At 36.7% G+C, this 19,747-nt stretch overlaps 1 protein-coding gene across 1 annotated transcript in view; it reads left to right on the top strand.

Moving 5' to 3' along the window:
- pclob (piccolo presynaptic cytomatrix protein b) overlaps positions 1 to 17,302 on the top strand; it is a 158,588-nt gene extending 141,286 nt beyond the window's left edge. Inside the window, 3 exon segments of the mRNA XM_061918039.1 lie at positions 8,855 to 8,989; positions 9,127 to 9,272; positions 13,423 to 17,302. Coding sequence (XP_061774023.1) covers positions 8,855 to 8,989; positions 9,127 to 9,272; positions 13,423 to 13,566 — 425 coding nt within the window. The 3' untranslated portion in view covers positions 13,567 to 17,302.
- The last annotated feature ends 2,445 nt before the right edge of the window (positions 17,303 to 19,747 follow it).

Genomic DNA, 19,747 nt, shown 5'->3' with positions numbered 1-19,747 from the left:
TATATATATATATATATATATATATATATATATATATATATATATACATATATACATATATATATATATATATATATATATATATATATATATATATATATATATGTATATATATATATATATATATATATATATATATATATATATATATATATATATATATATATATATATATATATATACACATATATATATATATATATATATATATATATATATATATATATATATATATATATATATATATATACACACACATGCATTAGACAACAGACCCCATTCAACAACATTTCTATCTATGAACCCCCACGTACAATATCAATGTTAATGTAACAGAGTGTACAAATGGACACAATAACAACTACCTCAAAGGGTCCCTCACAGCACTTTCCTCCTGAAGGTCTCATCTTTGTCCATGTGATGTCAGATGAAACAAAAATGGAGCTGTTTGGCCACAATACCCAGCAATATGTTTGGAGGAAAAAAGGTGAGGCCTTTAATCACAGGAACACCACACCTACCGTCATGCATGGTGGTGGTAGTATTATGCTCTGGGCTTGTTTTTCTGCCAGTGGAACTGGTGCTTTACAGAGAGTAAATGGGACAACTAAAATTGAGGATTACCTCCAAATTCTTCAGGACAAGCTAATATCATCACCCCCATAGGGTTGGGTCTTGGGCGCAATTGGGTGTTCCAACAGGACAATGACCCCAAGCACACGTCTTGTTTTTCTGCCAATGGAACTGGTGCTTTACACAATGAAAAATAAGTTTTACCTCCAATAATTTCAGGACAGTTGGTGCAGTTCAGCTAAATGTGTTGGTTTTCTGACTATGACTTGTTTCTTCGGCATTGTCCACACGTTTAAGTCAAGACTCTGGGAAGGCCATTCTAAAACCTTCATTTTAGCCTGATTTAGCCATTCCCTTGCCACTTTTGAAGTGTGTTTGGGAGTCACTGTCCTGTTGGAACACCCAACTGTGCCCAAGACCCAACCTACGGGCTGATAATTTTAGCTTGTCCTGAATAATTTGGAGGTAATCCTCCTTTTTCATCATCCCATTTACTCTCTGTAAAACACCAGTTCCATTTGCAGCAAAGCAGGCCCAGAGCATAATACTACCACCACCATGCTCGACGGTAGGCTTGGTGCTCCTGGGATTAAAGGACTCGCCTTTTCTCTTCCAAACATATTGCTGGGTATTGTGGCCAAACAGCTCAATTTTTTGTTTCATCTGACATCACATGGACAGAGATAAAACCTTCTGGGGCAAGGTTCTGTGGTCATGAATATTTTTTTGTGACCAACAAGTATGTGCTCAAATCACTCCATCCGAAAAAAATAAGAGTTGTAGAAATGATTGGAACCTCAAGACAGCCATGACATTCTTTACAAGTGTATGTACACTTTTGACCATGTCTGTATGTAAAACATTAAATAGATTTATATTTTTAGGACATTGTTTCAACTTTAATTCTGTAGCAATTTAGTAAAAGCCGACAAATACATTCGGTCCGTACACAAGTTTTAGGAACTGACAGCTGAAAAACTGTTCATTTTAAAAATGTCAATGTGTGGCTCCTCACCAACAAGTAATGGATATAATCTTGGATGACGACCAACGCGTCAAACAAATCTCGTTTGATAAATCAAAAGTTGCGCTGCTTTCCGAACTTTTTTTTTTTAACTTGTCAAAACTCTGTGCCTGCGTGACGATCAATACAATAGACGTCTGGTGAACTAAACACCAGGTGAGGCATACATTCTTTTTTTTTTTTTAACTTAAATTCATATGTGCAGCTCTAGTCGTTGTCGATTTAGGTTGCACATTAGAGTTACAAAAAAAAAAGGGAGTGTTTCGCTTTCATAAAAACGTTATCATAATGATATTATGATATGATAAATGGGTCCAAAAACTATTTGATAAAGTTGTTATTAAATACTTTTTGGTCCCATTTGCTTTTAACAAAATAAATCAAGTATTGTGAGTGTATATTACCTTTCTGTATTTTTATCTGAAGCAGCAATAGCTATCCTCCATGAAAACCTACTTTGTATGACCGCATTCATTTTGTCTTAAAGTCCAGTTTAGAGAAGTATTTCATCTTGGATACAGTATAAAATCCTCCATATTGGCAGAAATATTCATTTCATTCAATTTCATTCCAAGAAATGAAACAATATTTTTGCATCTGACAAAAAAAAAACACGCAAACGCTGGCTTACTCTAATAAAAATGCAATGTTTGTTATAAATACAGTAAAAAAAAAAAAAAAATGCTGGTTTCCGCTGGAGAGACCTTGTGTCTGCTAGCTTGAGCGCCCCCACTTCTCCCAGTACTGCTGAGGCATTGAACTGCAAGTTGACAATATATCGCCCCCTACCTTGAGGCAGAGGTACTTGATGCCTCAAAACCTGCTTCTTCCACGTGGCAACAAGCATGATTTACAAATGTCTGCACAACTATTTTATTGTTAATGTGTCAGGTTCAAACACCAAACTATTTATTACACGAGACAAGAAGAAAGGAATCAGGCAGAGACAGAGTTGAATTTCGCTGATGAGGAGAAACGTTTGGGGCTGCACACTTAGGTACAGTCTCCCACCACGCTCTAAGGTACAGCCCCACGCGCGCCTCTATTTATTCGGGAGGTCCCTTGTTAACATCACTGAGGCTGCCTCTAAAGGGAGTGGTCACACATATCGTGCAAAGTAGCTCCAGTACGCACAATACGTGACGGAATGTGCTGGGGGCTTTGAGATTGCCTTGTCTCTGCTTCTTTGCGGGCTGTCGTCTTATCTTCGATGAGGTACTTGAAGTCCTTGGCTGTTAGCGGGCTAAAACAAAGAAAACATCTGCGGCGAGGCCACCCCTCATATGCCGTGGAAGATAACAAGTTGTGTGCCCCTGCACGAAGCAGAAAATAGATAGATAATAACTGTAACAACGGCATTTAAGCATAAAAGTTGTGTGATAACGTATACATAATTGTTGTAACATAAAGAAACCTTGACCTAATATTGTGAATGCTCCAAAACATTCAAACATGGTTTTCTACACCAAAATTCATGTTTTTATTATTCAACTTCTTCTTTTTCTCCGGATTTTGGCACGTTCTACCTTCCACATTTATCACCCGATTCAAACCGTTCCAACTTCAAACAGTTCAGCCTATTCGAGAATCGCGGGCTTTCCCTTGATACATTACAAACATTTCCAGATTTCCCAGAATCCCGGGTTTTCTGGGACATTTTTCCCATTCAAAATGAATTGGTCATTTTTCAAACTTCCACCATTTCCACATTTTTCAACCGATTCAAACCATTCCACGTTCAACAGATTTCACCATCCTGGAAATTCTAACTATTCTCTTTCCAAGTTCCAAAAATTCCATGATTTTCCAGAATTCCTGGTTTTCCAAAGCCCGATTTCCAACCTTTTTTCTGCCGACTACTCCTTCCACGTTTTTCAACACATTTCAACGGTTTCACCATCAAAAATTTTTTCTTAACGAAGACAAAAAATGAAGTGTAAAAATTCCCTGTTTTCCCAAAATTCCAGGAATTCCGTAATGCCATTTCTCAATAAAAATGTTTACTACTGTAGCATTTCTTGACTGATTTTAAAAATTCCAACACCAACCCCAACTCATTCAGAACATTCAAGTGAAATACCATTTTCAAAATTTCACGTTTTTCCCGAAATTCCCAATTATGGGGGGAAATTTCCATTGAAATCAATAGGACATTCTTCAAAGTTCCACAAATCCCACATTTTTCATCTGATTCGAACTGTTCCGATTTAAAAAATATTCAGCCCGTTTTAGAATTGTGGGCTTTCCTTTGTGAAATTCCCAAAAATTCCCGATTTCCCAGATGTCCAGGTTTTCCGGGACACTTTTCCCATTCAAAATGAATTTTCCATTGTTCAAACTTCTGCCATTTCCACATTTTTCAACCGATTCAAACCATTCAATGTTCAACACATTTCACCATCCTGGAAATTCAAAGTAATTTTTTTTAAGTTGAAAAATAATTCCAGGATTTTCCAGAATTCCTGTTTTTTCAAAGCCCTAATTCCACCCTTTTTTCTGGCGACTACTCCTTCCATGTTTTTCAACACATTTCAACTGTTCCACCATCAAAACATCCCTCTTAATTAGGACAAAAAGTGAAGTGGAAAAATTTCCGGTTTTCCCGAAATTCTGGAATGCCTTTACTCAACTCAACATGTTCCTACTTTAACATTTCTTGACTGATTTAAAAAATTCCAACATCAACCCCAACTCATTCTGAACATTCAATATTTTTTTTTACATTTTCAAAAGTTCCCGTTTTTCCTGAAATTCCCAATTTTGGGAGAAATTCCCATTGAAATCAATGGGAAATTCTTCAAACTACCACAAATCCCACATTTTTCATCTGATTTGAACTGTTCCAAATTAAAAAAATATTCAGCCTGGTTGGAAATTGTGGGCTTTCTCTTGACAAATTCCAAAAATGTTCAGATTACCCAGAAGTTCAGGTTTTTCGGGACACTTTTCCCATTCAAAATTAATTTTCCATTGTTCAAACTTCCACCATTTCCACATTTTTCAACCGATTCAAACCATTCAATGTTCAACACATTTCACCATCCTGGAAATTCAAATTAATTTTTTTTTAAGTTAAAAAATAATTCCAGGATTTTTCAGAATTCCTGGTTTTTCAAAGCCCTATTTCCACCCTTCTTTCTGGTGACTACTTTTTCAACGCATTTCAACCGTTTCACCATCAAAACATTCCTCCTAATTAGGACAAAAAGTGAAGTGGAAGAATTCCCGGTCTTCCCGAAATTCCGTGATGCCATTTCTCAATTCAACATGTTCCTACTTTAACATTTCTTGACCGGTTTTAAAAATTCCAACACCAACCCCAACTCATTCAGAACATTCAAGTTTTTTTTAACATTTTCAAAAGTTCCCGTTTTTCCTGAAATTCCGAATTTTGGGAGAATTTCCCATTGAAATAAATGGGAAATTCTTCAAACTCCCACAAATCCCACATTTTTCATCTGATTTGAACTGTTCCAAATTAAAAAATATTCAGCCTGGTTGGAAATTGTGGGCTTTCTCTTGACAAATTCCCAAAAAATTCGGATTTCCTAGAAGTCCAGGATTTCCGGGATATTTTTCCCATTCAAAATGAACTTGCCATTGTTCAAACTTCCACCATTTCCACATTTTCCAACCGATTCAAACCATTCAATGTTCAACACATTTCACTATCCTGGAAATTCAAAGTAATTTTTTTTAAGTTAAAAAATAATTCCAGGATTTTCCAGAATTCCTGGTTTTCCAAAGCCCTATTTCCCTAATTTTTGGCGACTACTCCTTCCACGTTTTTCAACGCATTTCAACCATTTCACCATCAAAACATTCCTCCTAATTAGGACAAAAAGTGAAGTGGAAAAATTTCCGGTTTTCCCGAAATTCCGTGATGCCATTTCTCAATTCAACATGTTCCTACTTTAACTTTTTTTGACCGGTTATAAAAATTCCAAACACCAACCCCAACTCATTCAGAACATTCAAGTTTTTTTTTAACATTTTCAAAAGTTCCTGCTTTTCCTGAAATTCCCAATTTTGGGAGAAATTCCCATTGAAATCAATGGGAAATTCTTCAAACTCCCACAAATCCTACATTTTTCATCTGATTCGAACTGTTCCAACTTAAAAAATATTCAGCCTGTTTGGAAATTGTGGGCTTTCTCTTGACAAAGTCCAAATATGTTCAGATTTCCCAGAAGGCCAGGTTTTCCGGGATATTTTTACCATTCAAAATGAACTTGCCATTGTTCAAACTTCCACCATTTCCACATTTTTCAACTGATTCAAAACCATTCAATGTTCAACACATTTCACCATCCTGGAAATTCAAAGTGATTTTTTTTAAGTTAAAAAAAAAATTCCAGGATTTTCCAGGATTTCTGGTTTTCCAAAGCCTTATTTCCACCCTTTTTCTGGCGACAACTCCTTCCACGTTTTTCAACGCATTTCAACCGTTCCACCATCAAAACATTCCTCCTAATTAGGACAAAAAGGGAAGTGGAAAAATTCCCAGTTTTCCCGAAATTCCGTAATGCCATTTCTCAACTCAACATGTTCCTACTTTAACATTTCTTGACCGGTTTTAAAAATTCCAACACCAACCCCAACTCATGCAGAACAGTCAAGTTTTTTTTAACATTTTCAAAAGTTCCTGCTTTTCCTGAAATTCCCAATTTTGGGAGAAATTCCCATTGAAATCAATGGGAAATTCTTCAAACTCCCACAAATCCTACATTTTTCATCTGATTCGAACTGTTCCAACTTAAAAAATATTCAGCCTGTTTGGAAATTGTGGGCTTTCTCTTGACAAATTCCAAATATGTTCAGATTTCCCAGAAGTCCAGGTTTTCCGGGATATTTTTACCATTCAAAATGAACTTGCCATTGTTCAAACTTCCACCATTTTCACATTTTTCAACTGATTCAAAACCATTCAATGTTCAACACATTTCACCATCCTGGAAATTCAAAGTAATTTTTTTTAAGTTAAAAAAAAATTTCCAGGGTTTTCCAGGATTTCTGGTTTTCCAAAGCCTTATTTCCACCCTTTTTCTGGCGACAACTCCTTCCACGTTTTTCAACGCATTTCAACCGTTCCACCATCAAAACATTCCTCCTAATTAGGACAAAAAGGGAAGTGGAAAAATTCCCAGTTTTCCCGAAATTCCGTAATGCCATTTCTCAACTCAACATGTTCCTACTTTAACATTTCTTGACCGGTTTTAAAAATTCCAACACCAACCCCAACTCATGCAGAACAGTCAAGTTTTTTTTAACATTTTCAAAAGTTCCCGTTTTTCCTGAAATTCCCAATTTTGGGAGAAATTCCCATTGAAATCAATGGGAAATCCTTCAAACTCCAACAAATCCTACATTTTTCACCTGATTCGAACTGTTCCAACTTAAAAAATATTCAGCTTGGTTGGAAATTGTGAGCTTTCTCTTGACACATTCCAAAAATTTTCAGATTTCCCAGAAGTCCAGGTTTTCCGGGATATTTTTACCATTCAAAATGAACTTACCATTGTTCAAACTTCCACAATTTCCACATTTTTCAACTGATTCAAAACCATTCAATGTTCAACACATTTCACCATCCTGGAAATTCAAAGTAATTTTTTTTAAGTTAAAAAAAAATTCCAGGGTTTTCTAGGATTTCTGGTTTTCCAAAGCCTTATTTCCACCCTTTTTCTGGCAACAACTCCTTCCACGTTTTTCAACGCATTTCAACCGTTCCACCATCAAAACATTCCTCCTAATTAGGACAAAAAGGGAAGTGGAAAAATTCCCAGTTTTCCCGAAATTCCGTAATGCCATTTCTCAACTCAACATGTTCCTACTTTAACATTTCTTGACCGTTTTTAAAAATTCCAACACCAACCCCAACTCATGCAGAACAGTCAAGTTTTTTTTAACATTTTCAAAAGTTCCCGTTTTTCCTGAAATTCCCAATTTTGGGAGAAATTCCCATTGAAATCAATGGGAAATCCTTCAAACTCCAACAAATCCTACATTTTTCACCTGATTCGAACTGTTCCAACTTAAAAAATATTCAGCTTGGTTGGAAATTGTGAGCTTTCTCTTGACACATTCCAAAAATTTTCAGATTACCCAGATGTCCAGATTTTCCGGGATATTTTTCCCATTGTTCAAACTTCCACCCTTTCCACATTTGTTCAACCGATTCAAACCATTCCATGTTCAACACAATTCACCCTCCTGAGAATTCAAACTACTCTTTTTCCAAGTTTAAAAATATTCCAGGATTTTTCAGAACTCCTGGTTTTCCAAAGCCCTATTTCCATCATTTTTTCTGGCGACTACTCCTTCCACGTTTTTCAACGCATTTCAACCGTTCCACCATCAAAACATTCCTCTTAATTGGGACAAAAATAAAAAGGAAAAATTCCCAGTTTTCCCTAAATTCCAGGAATTCCGTAATGCCATTTCTCAATTCAACATATTACTACGTTAAAGGCCTACTGAAATGCGATTTTGTTATACAAACAGGGATACCAGCTCGATTCTATGTGTCATACTTGATTATTTCGCGATATTGCCATATTTTTGCTGAAAGGATTTAGTAGAGAACATCGACGATAAAGTTCGCAACTTTTGGACGCTGAAAAAAAAGCCTTGCCTGAACCGGAAGTAGAAGAAAATATGCGCGTGTCGTCACCGGTTGTGGAGCTCCTCACATCTGAACATTGTTTACAATAATGGCCACCAGCAGCAACGATTTCTCCATTAAATTGAGCGAGGATGAAAGATTTGTGGATGAGGAAAGTGAGAGTGAAGGACTAGAGGGCAGTGGGAGTTAATGCGGAATGGTTTGAATCAATTGAAAAATGTGGAAATGGTGGAAGTTTGAAAAATGGCCAATTCATTTACAATGGCAAAAATGTCCGGGAAAACCTGGACTTCTGGGAAATCATGAAATGTTGGGAATGTGTCAAGGAAAAGCCCACAATTCCCAAACAGGCTGAATATTTTTTAAGTTGGAACAGTTCAAATCAGGTGAAAAATTAAGGATTTGTGGAAAAGGGGGAACTTTTCAAAATGGTAAAAAAAAAAAACTTGAATGATCTGAATGAGTTGGTGTTGGAATTTTTAAAATCAGTCACGAAATGTTCAAGTAGTAAACATGTTGAATTGAGAAATTACAATACAGAATTCCTGAAATTTCGGGAAAACCAAGAATTTGTTTTACTTGATTTTTTTTTTGTCCTAATTAATATACACAGTGTATTGTCCTCCTTGCAGGTAAAACCCAAGTGATGGGAGAGATCAAAGTGGCCCTCAAGAAGGAGGTGAAGACGGACGGCGACCAGTTGGTCCTGGAGATCCTTCAGTGCCGAAACATCACTTACAAGTTCAAAAGCCCGGACCACCTGCCAGGTGCGAAACAGACGCCGCTTTTGTGTGTGGATTTGTGGGTTTTTGTGCAAGCATGAGCGCCGGGACGCGGGTGAGCTGCTCTTTACGGGCTGCACTCTCGCTCACCCATGACGTCCACTTTGATGCCCTCCCTCCAGACCTGTACGTGAAGTTGTACGTGGTCAACGTGGCCACTCAGAAGAGGATCATCAAGAAGAAAACCAGAGTGTGTCGTCATGACAGGGAGCCTTCTTTCAACGAGACCTTCCGATTCCCCCTCAACCCTACCGGGCACTCCCTACAGGTACGCACCCACCAATCACATACTTATGGCTTTTTTGGATACCGTATTTCCTTGAATTGCCCCCGGCTATAAAGTATGCGCCTGACTAGAATTACTGCTGGGTCAAACTCGTTTCGCAAAATATTATTTTTATCAGCACATGTCTAGAATTTCCGCCGGGTCGAACTCGTTTCGCAAAATAATTAGCATATGCCTAGAATTTCTACCGGGTCAAACTCGTCACGTCGCGAGTGACACTTCACCTGTCATCATTTTCAAAAGGCTGATTTCAATAATTTGAAATCGCACAAAGGGAAGAAGATTAAGAGCTATTCAGTAGGATTTAAGGTCCAAGCTATTGAATATGCTAAAAAGAACAGTAAGCAGCTATGTTTTATTAATATACTGTAGCTGCGTGTGTCAAATAGGAGTCATTAAATGACTCCCGCCTCCTGGTGGTAGAGGGTGCTAGTGATCCTTCTTGCGACTACTCAGCTGCAGAAGAAGTGACAACAAGCAGCAAGAGTGAGCAGCGATCGTTTATTTTTTCCTCTCGCTTGCACTTTTAACACGGAGGATTACATATCTTAAAATAAAACAGTTTTCTAAACTGGACTTTTAATTGAAGCAGTAGGTAATAAATGAAGATCTCCATCAAGACAGAGAGACTTTTAAAACTGAAGAAAGATAAGGAAGACTTCTATAAACAAGTTATCGATGCGTTTGATCAGGAGGAGCTGCGCATGGACTTCATTTATAAGTAAAGGTAAGACCATAATAACGTGTTTTTTACTAAATGTATTTTTCATGATGGTATCCTTACATCACACTCACATTTTTAAGCGCAGGCCTAAATTTACCGCGTGCCTTTGGTAAGTGCCGGAGTGAGGTTTTAAAATAATTAGCGCATGCTTGCCTTTACCGCATGCCTTTGGTAAGCGCCGGAGTGAGAAGAGGTTTTAAATTAATTAGCGCCCCGGCGGCATTTCGAGGAAATACGGTAATATTTTTTTTTTCCCCCACCAAAACAACATGCATTAAAATGACCTCTGACCACCAGGATCAATAACTAAAAAAAATACTTATTTTCAAAACCTATTTTGGGTGATAAACTGTTGCATGTTTGAGGCCCCTGAAATTAGACCCACCCTAATAACCGGGCTATAAAGCACACCTAATTATAAGCTACAACCTCTTAATATTTTGACACATTTTATTCTGTACTGTTGACCTACTTTGGGGTCAGCAACCCCCGGCTCTTTAGTGCCGCCCTAGTGGCTCCCTGGAGCATTTTTAAAAAGTAATTGATTTGTCTTAGTTTGTTTTTAATTTGAGGACAAACATGACACAAACCTTCCCATTTGTTAGAACTACCACTGTTTACTATGTTTGTTTTGTCCTACTAATTTCGGCGGTTCTTGAACTCACCATAGTGTGGACTGTGACGCAACAGTTTGTTTACATGTAAAATCTTCCACTCCTTTGTCTCATTTTGTCCACCAAACGTTTTATGCTGTGTGCGAATGCACAACGGTACGCTTTGTTGATGTTGTTTAGTTTTCGGAGTGATAATCAGGCATGTTTGGTCACTGCATAACTGCAAGCTAGTCAATGCTAACATGCTATTTATTCATTATGCCTCATTTATCGGTATGTTTGAGCACATTTCATATCCTTCAATTGTATCCTCTTTGTATGTAATTTAGTTTTGCATGTCTCATTACACATTATCTGTATGTAATATTGGCTGCATTTCAGACGTTTGGGTGTCATGTTGTTCCAGACCACAGCAAATATTATTCTGCTTGCCAAAGATTTTAATACATTGTTTCCTTTAACTTGGACAGAAGTATGACACACCTTTGGCCATTAAAAGCCAGTAATTTCCAGGAGTTATCTCACCTTCTTAGTAGCCTCTGATTTACTAATGGTTTTTCTAATGTAAAAATGTGTAGAATAAATATAATATTTTAACATTTTCGTCAACGAAGATTTGCTTCAGCCTGCGACACATAGTCGTTTTTATAGTAGACTAATATAGCTAATATAGACACTTACGTCATGTGTTGTCTTCATTATAAGACTTAAATACGGCTTTTAATGTGTTTTGATGAGAGCGATACCTGCTGATCTGTATTTGGGATCTGCATAAGTCTTGAAAATGTGCACGCGTCCGCCTTTGTAATCTGTGGTTGTAGTCTATGAGCTTCTTCTTTTTCTCTATCTTCTTATTATGGGACATTCATCCTCCTCTGTTGCCATTTCTTATATACATTAGTGTAAAGTTCTTACTTATATCTGTCAGTAAACTCGCCATGAAAGCACTAAAACATACCGGTGTAGTGAGTTTACATTGTTCACCCAAGGAACTTTAGTTATTAGAACAGTTTTCCAAGTGAAGTCTGAATGTCATTGAAACAGTTAGCTCCAACTTTTGACGCTTCTTCCACTCCTGTCCTTGCACGCTACACCGCTGCAACAATGATGACGGGGAGAATACGCTGTCGAAGAGGAAGCAAATAAAAAAGACCGCCCACAAAACGGCGCATTCTGAAGAAACTGTCAGAAAGCGGCTTGAAGATGATCTGTGAAACATCATCTATGCAACATTTTGAAGAATGAAAGAACCACCATCACATTATGTAGACCAGTGTTTTTCAACCAGTCTGGTGTGCCGTGGGAGATGATCTAATTTCACCTATTTGGGTTAAAACATTTTTTTGCAAACCAGTAATTATAGTTCGCAAATGATTTGTTGTTGTTGAGTGTCGGTGCTGTTTAGAGCTCGGCAGAGTAACCGTGTAATGCTCTTCCATATCAGTAGGTGGCAGCCAGTGGCTAATTGCTTTGTAGATATCGGAAACAGCGGGAGGCAGGGTGCAGGTAAAAAAAGGTGTCTAATGCTTAAACCAAAAAAAAAACAAAAGGTGAGTGCTCATAAGAAAAGGCATTGAAGCTTGCAAAACGAGACTAAAAATGAACTGGCTGCAAAGTACACAAAAACAGAATGCTGGACGACAGCAAATACTTACTTTGGGACGAAGACGGAGTCCACAATGTATATCCGAACATGACATGACAACCAACAAAGTCCCCACAAAGAAGGACAAAAGCAACTGAAATATCCTTGAATGCTAAAACAAAGGGAAGACATGAAACTGCTACAGGAAAATACCAAAAAAAAAAGAGAAAAAAAACACCAAAATAGGAGCCCAAGACGAGAACTAAAACTCTACACACAGGAAAACAGCAAAAAACTCACAAGTCAGTACACCTACTTTGAGACAAGAGCTATATTGATGCATGCTTGGTTATGCTTTAAAGTCATACCCAACAATTGCGACGACTTTCTAGTTTCATTATCGGCTGCTGAGTTTCATTTTTAATGATTTCTGCTGGTGGTGTGCCTCTGCATTTTTTTTTAAGAAAAAAAAAACCTTGAAAAACACAGATGTTGACCACAAGGAAAGTATTTTACATTTAGAAAAAAAATATATATATGACCCCTTTAATGCGCCTTTTGTATGATAATAAGCAGTGCGCCTCATAATCCGGTGCGCCCTACGGTCCGGAAAATACGGAAATATTCTACTAAAAGCCCATTTGATTAAAAACACGACCAAGTCCTGTCATGATTTGTGGTCACGTTCCGTTTGGTTTTGGACTCATTGTGCACTCTTGTTTGTTTTGTCAACATGACAACTCATTAGTTTCACCTAATATGTGTTCACGACTCACGCAACTGTCAATCACTGCACCACTATTTAAGCCTGTAGTTGCCAGTCAGTCAGCCTGCCGACATCACCCTCGACACACTCCAGACACTTCTGATTGCTCACTTCTTGCCATAGTGTCATGCTTTACACGTCACAGTAAGTGTGTTTCCTGTCCAGAGTCTGTTTATGTGTTCGTTTTGTTCCTGCGTTAAGTTTTTCCCCCCTTGTGCACGCCCTTTGTTTTTTTAGCACTATTGAGTGTTAAAATTAAAATATGTCATTACCTTCACGTCGCGTCTGGTCCAGTCGCTTTGCACCACGGGAAAACAAACCTCACCAAAGTCCACGTCACAACAAATCCAACACAAAAGGCATCCTTTTGACCGCGGCAATTACTCATGACGGAGCAGACAACAAAATAGCCCTAATAATTCCAGTTTGTCTTTTCCTTGCAGCTTTTCCTGGTGTCCAACGGAGGGAAATTTGTAAAGAAGACCCTCATCGGGGAAGCCTACATCTGGCTGGACAAGGTGGACATGAGGAAGCGGGTGGTGAGCTGGCACAAGCTGCTCGTCAGCTCCACGCCCACCAACCTCTGAAACGACTTCTGCCGCTTGCAGATGTCCCAAAAAAACAACAAAAAAATAGGACTATTATTTTAAATTTACAGCCATCCACCTTTCACACCCAAAGTGAAGCCCGCCTTCCGCCCGAATGCAGCTGAGATAGGCTCCAGTACCCCAAAAGGGACAAGCGGTAGGAAACGGATGGATGGATGTGAAGGCGTCCCGCCCCCTGCTGATGGGCGCCACCACTCGCCACCTTCACGCGGCGACTGTGCGAAACAGCCGTGACGAAAGATCGGGCGTTTCTACACACCGAATACAGCCGTGATGCGTTCAAATACACGACAACAGCAGCAATCGCTTCCAACACAACAAGGCAGGAGAGATAAACGACACAGCCCTGAAAGCATGAACAAGATCAATCATTCATTTATCAATAATAAGTTAATAGTGTTCATTTTTTTTACCCATTTTATCATTATTTATTCTTTATTTAAAGTGTTCTGTACTTTTTGCCGCAGTTGTTTGCTACACAATCCCAATTGTAGGAAGTGGCGACACCTAAACGCAGGAAGTGAAAAAACACGGAAAAGGGGGTAGGATTAAAATAAGGTCCGATTTTTCTTCCTGTTCCTTTTCCGACATGTCCCAGCTGGCACAGGACGTTGAAACAACGTTGAGGACTTGTTGGATTCGGTCCTGACTTTGAATGACTCAAACGTAACGTTGGAACAACGTGCTTTTCAATGTTGGGTTCTGACGTTGATTGGACCATTGAAATATGGTCGTTTCCTAACCAATATTCTACAACACGAATACAACGTTGAAACAACATGCTTTCTGACGTTTAATCAATGTCAGGTTGTGACGTTAATTTGACCATTGAAATTTGGTTATTTTCCAACCAATATTCCACAACACAAACACAACGTTGAAACAACGTACTTTTAGACAACGTTTAATCAATGTTGAGTTTTGAAGTTGATTTAATTTGACCATTAAAATGTGGTCATTTCCTAACCAGTATTCCACTTCACAAATACAACGTTGAAACAACATGCTTTTTGACAACGTTAATTAAATGTTGGGTTCCGACGTTAATTTGACCATTAAATTGTAGTCGTTTCCCAACCCATATTCTACAAAACAAATACAATGTTGAAACAATATACTATTTGACGTTTGTTAAATGTTGGGTTCTGACGTTGATTCGACCATTGAACTTTGGTCATTTCCCAAACAATAATCTAGGAGACAAATACAACGTTGAAACAACATGCTTATTGACACCGTTAATTAAATGTTGGGTTTCGACGTTATTTTGATCATTGAAATCCGGTAATTTCCCAACCAATATTCTGCAACACAAATACAACGTTGAAACAACATGCTTTTTGACAACATTTAATCAATGTTGGGTTCTAACCTTGTTTTTGGTCATTTTCAACCAATAATCCACAACACAAATACAACGTTGAAACAACATGCTTTTTGACAACATTTAATCAATGTTGGGTTCTAACCTTGTTTTTGGTCATTTTCAACCAATAATCCACAACACAAATACAACGTTGAAACAACATGCTTTTTGACAACGTTTAATCAATATCAGGTTGTGACGTTGATTTCAATATTGAAAGTTGGTCATTGTTCAACCAATATTCCACAACACAAATACAATGTTGAAACAACATGCTTTTTGACAACATTTAATCAATTTTTGGTTCTGATGTGGATTTGACCATTGAATTTTGGTCATTTCCCAACCAATAATCTACCACACCAATACAACATTGAAACAACATGCTTTTTGACATCGTTAATTAAATGTTGGGTTCCGACGTTAATTTGACCATTGAAATTTGGTCGTTTCCCAATCAATATTCTACAACACAAATAAAACGTTGAAACAACATGCTTTTTGACAACATTTAAACAATGTTGGGTTCTAACCTTGATTTGACCATTGAATTTTGGTTATTTTCAACCAATAATCCACAACACAAATACAACGTTGAAACAACATGCTTTTTGACAACGTTGAATCAATGTCAGGTTGTGACGTTGATTTAAATATTGAAATTTGGTCATTGTTCAACCAATATTCCACAACAAAAATACAATGTTGAAACAACATGCTTTTTGACAACATTTAATCAATGTTGGGTTCTGATGTGGATTTGACCATTGAATTTTGGTCATTTTCCAACCAATATTCCACAACGCAAATACAATGTTGAAACAATATGCTTTTTGACAACATTTAATCAATGTTGGGTTCTGATGTGGATTTGACCATTGAATTTTGGTTATTTTCAACCAATAATCCACAACACAAATACAACGTTGAAACAACATGCTTTTTGACAACGTTGAATCAATGTCAGGTTGTGAAGTTGATTTAAATATTGAAATTTGGTCATTGTTCAACCAATATTCCACAACAAAAATACAATGTTGAAACAACATGCTTTTTGACAACATTTGATCAATGTTGGGTTCTGATGTGGATTTGACCATTGAATTTTGGTCAGTTCCCAAACAATATTCCACAACACAAATACAATGTTGAAACAATATGCTTTTTGACAACATTTAATCAATGTAGGCTTCTGATGTGGATTTGACCATTGAATTTTGGTCAGTTCCCAAACAATATTCCACAACACAAACACAATGTTGAAACAATATGCTTTTTGACAACATTTAATCAATGTAGGCTTCTGATGTGGATTCGACCATTGAATTTTGGTCATTTTCCAACCAATATTCTGCAACACAATTACAACATTGGAAAAACATGCTTTTTGATGACATTAAATCAATGTCAGGTCGAAACGTTGATTTGACCATTGAATTGTGGTCGTTTTCCAACCAACAAAGTTGTCTCAATGTACAAACACAAATACAACGTTGAAACAATGTGCTTTTTGACGTTTATTAAATGTTGGGTTCTGACGTTGATTTGACCTATGACAGTTGGTCATTTCCCAAACAATATTCCAAAACACAATTACAACGTTGAAAAAACATGCTTTTTGACGACGTTTAATCAATGTTGAGTTTTGATGTTGATTTAATTTGACCATTGAAATTTGGTCGTTTCCCAACCGATATTCTACAACACAAATACAACGTTGAAACAATGTACTATTTGACGTTGGTTAAATGTTGCGTTCTGACGTTGATTTGACCATTGAAATTTGGTCATTTCTCAACCAATATTCTACAATACAAATACAATGTTGAAACATGTTTTTTGACAACTTTTGATCAACGTTGGGTTCTGATGTGGATTTGACGATTGAATTTTGGTCATTTCCCAACCAATAATCTACAACACAAATACAACGTTGAAACAACAAGCTTTTTGACAGTTTTAATAAAATGTTGGCTTTCGACGGTAATTTGACCATTGAAATTTGGTAATTTCCTAACCAATATTCTACAACACAAATACAACGTTGAAACAACATGATTTTTGACAACATTTAGTCAATGTCTGATTGTGACGTTTATTGACCATTGAAGTTTGGTCATTTCCCAACCAATATTCTGCAGCACAAATACACCGTTGAAACAACATGCTTTTTGAGAACGTTTAATCAACATCAGGTTGTGACGTTGATTTCAATATTGAAAGTTGGTCATTGTTCAACCAATATTCCACAACACAAATACAATGTTGAAACAACATGCTTTTTGACAACATTTAATCAATGTTTGGTTCTGATGTGGATTTGACCATTGAATTTTGGTCATTTCCCAACCAATAATCTACCACACCAATACAACATTGAAACAACATGCTTTTTGACATCGTTAATTAAATGTTGGGTTCCGACGTTAATTTGACCATTGAAATTTGGTCGTTTCCCAATCAATATTCTACAACACAAATAAAACGTTGAAACAACATGCTTTTTGACAACATTTAAACAATGTTGGGTTCCAACCTTGATTTGACCATTGAATTTTGGTTATTTTCAACCAATAATCCACAACACAAATACAACGTTGAAACAACATGCTTTTTGACAACGTTGAATCAATGTCAGGTTGTGACGTTGATTTAAATATTGAAATTTGGTCATTGTTCAACCAATATTCCACAACAAAAATACAATGTTGAAACAACATGCTTTTTGACAACATTTAATCAATGTTGGGTTCTGATGTGGATTTGCCCATTGAATTTTGGTCATTTTCCAACCAATATTCCACAACACAAATACAATGTTGAAACAATATGCTTTTTGACAACATTTAATCAATGTTGGGTTCTGATGTGGATTTGACCATTGAATTTTGGTTATTTTCAACCAATAATCCACAACACAAATACAATGTTGAAACAACATGCTTTTTGACAACGTTGAATCAATGTCAGGTTGTGACGTTGATTTAAATATTGAAATTTGGTCATTGTTCAACCAATATTCCACAACAAAAATACAATGTTGAAACAACATGCTTTTTGACAACATTTAATCAATGTAGGCTTCTGATGTGGATTTGACCATTGAATTTTGGTCAGTTCCCAAACAATATTCTGCAACACAAATACAACGTTGGAAAAACATGCTTTTTGATGACATTAAATCAATGTCAGGTCGAAACGTTGATTTGACCATTGAATTGTGGTCGTTTTCCAACCAACAAAGTTGTCTCAATGTACAAACACAAATACAACGTTGAAACAATGTGCTTTTTGACGTTTATTAAATGTTGGGTTCTGACGTTGATTTGACCTATGACTGTTGGTCATTTCCCAAACAATATTCCACAACACAAATACAACGTTGAAAAAACATGCTTTTTGACGACGTTTAATCAATGTTGAGTTTTGATGTTGATTTAATTTGACCATTGAAATTTGGTCGTTTCCCAACCGATATTCTACAACACAAATACAACGTTGAAACAATGTACTATTTGACGTTGGTTAAATGTTGCGTTCTGACGTTGATTTGACCATTGAAATTTGGTCATTTCTCAACCAATATTCTACAATACAAATACAATGTTGAAACATGTTTTTTGACAACTTTTAATCAACGTTGGGTTCTGATGTGGATTTGACGATTGAATTTTGGTCATTTCCCAACCAATAATCTACAACACAAATACAACGTTGAAACAACAAGCTTTTTGACAGTTTTAATAAAATGTTGGCTTTCGACGGTAATTTGACCATTGAAATTTGGTAATTTCCTAACCAATATTCTACAACACAAATACAATGTTGAAACAACATGATTTTTGACAACATTTAGTCAATGTCTGGTTGTGACGTTTATTGACCATTGAAGTTTGGTCATTTCCCAACCAATATTCTGCAGCACAAATACACCGTTGAAACAACATGCTTTTTGAGAACGTTAATTAAACGTTGGGTTCCCAAAATAATTTGATCATTGGAAATTGGTCATATCCCAACCAATATTCCACAACACAAATACAACGTTGAAACAACATTCTTTTTGACACTGTTAATTAAATGTTGGGTTCCGACGTTAATTTGACCATTGAATTTTAGTCATTTTCCAACCAATATTCTACAAGACAAACACAACGTTAAAACAAAATGCTTATTAACAACGTTTAATCAATTTCAGGTTATGACGTTGACTTGACCATTGAATTTTGGTCGTTTCCCAACCAATATTCCACAACAAAAATACAACGTTGAAACAACATGCTTTTGATAACATTTAATCAACGTCAGGTTGGGATGTTAAATTGACCATTGAAATTTGGTCATTTCCCAACCAATATTCCACAACACAAATACGTTGAAACAACATGCTTTTTGATGTTAATTAAATGTTGGGTTCTGATATTGATAGGACCATTGAAATATTTTTTTTTTCCCAACCAATATTCTACAACACTACTACAACATTGAAACAACATGCTTTTTGACAACATTTAATCCTTGTTGGGTTCAGACGTTGATAGGACCATTGAATTTTGGTCATTTTCTAACCAATATCCTACAACACAAATACAACGTTGTAACAACATGTTTGTTGACAACGTTTAATCAACGTCAGGTTGGGGATGTTGAATTGACCATTGAATTTTGGCCATTTCCCAAACAACAATGTCGTCCCAATGTACAAACACAACTATTTTGTAACGTTGTTTCAAAGTCCCTCTTAAAGGGACATGCACGCATAATCAACGTTGTATCAACGTCTGGTGCCTGCCG

This window comes from Nerophis ophidion, linkage group LG12, assembly GCF_033978795.1.
Source record: "Nerophis ophidion isolate RoL-2023_Sa linkage group LG12, RoL_Noph_v1.0, whole genome shotgun sequence".
Taxonomy (NCBI): domain Eukaryota; kingdom Metazoa; phylum Chordata; class Actinopteri; order Syngnathiformes; family Syngnathidae; genus Nerophis; species Nerophis ophidion.
Note: the sequence above shows the minus strand (reverse complement) of the source record. Positions and strands in the feature narration are given on the sequence as shown.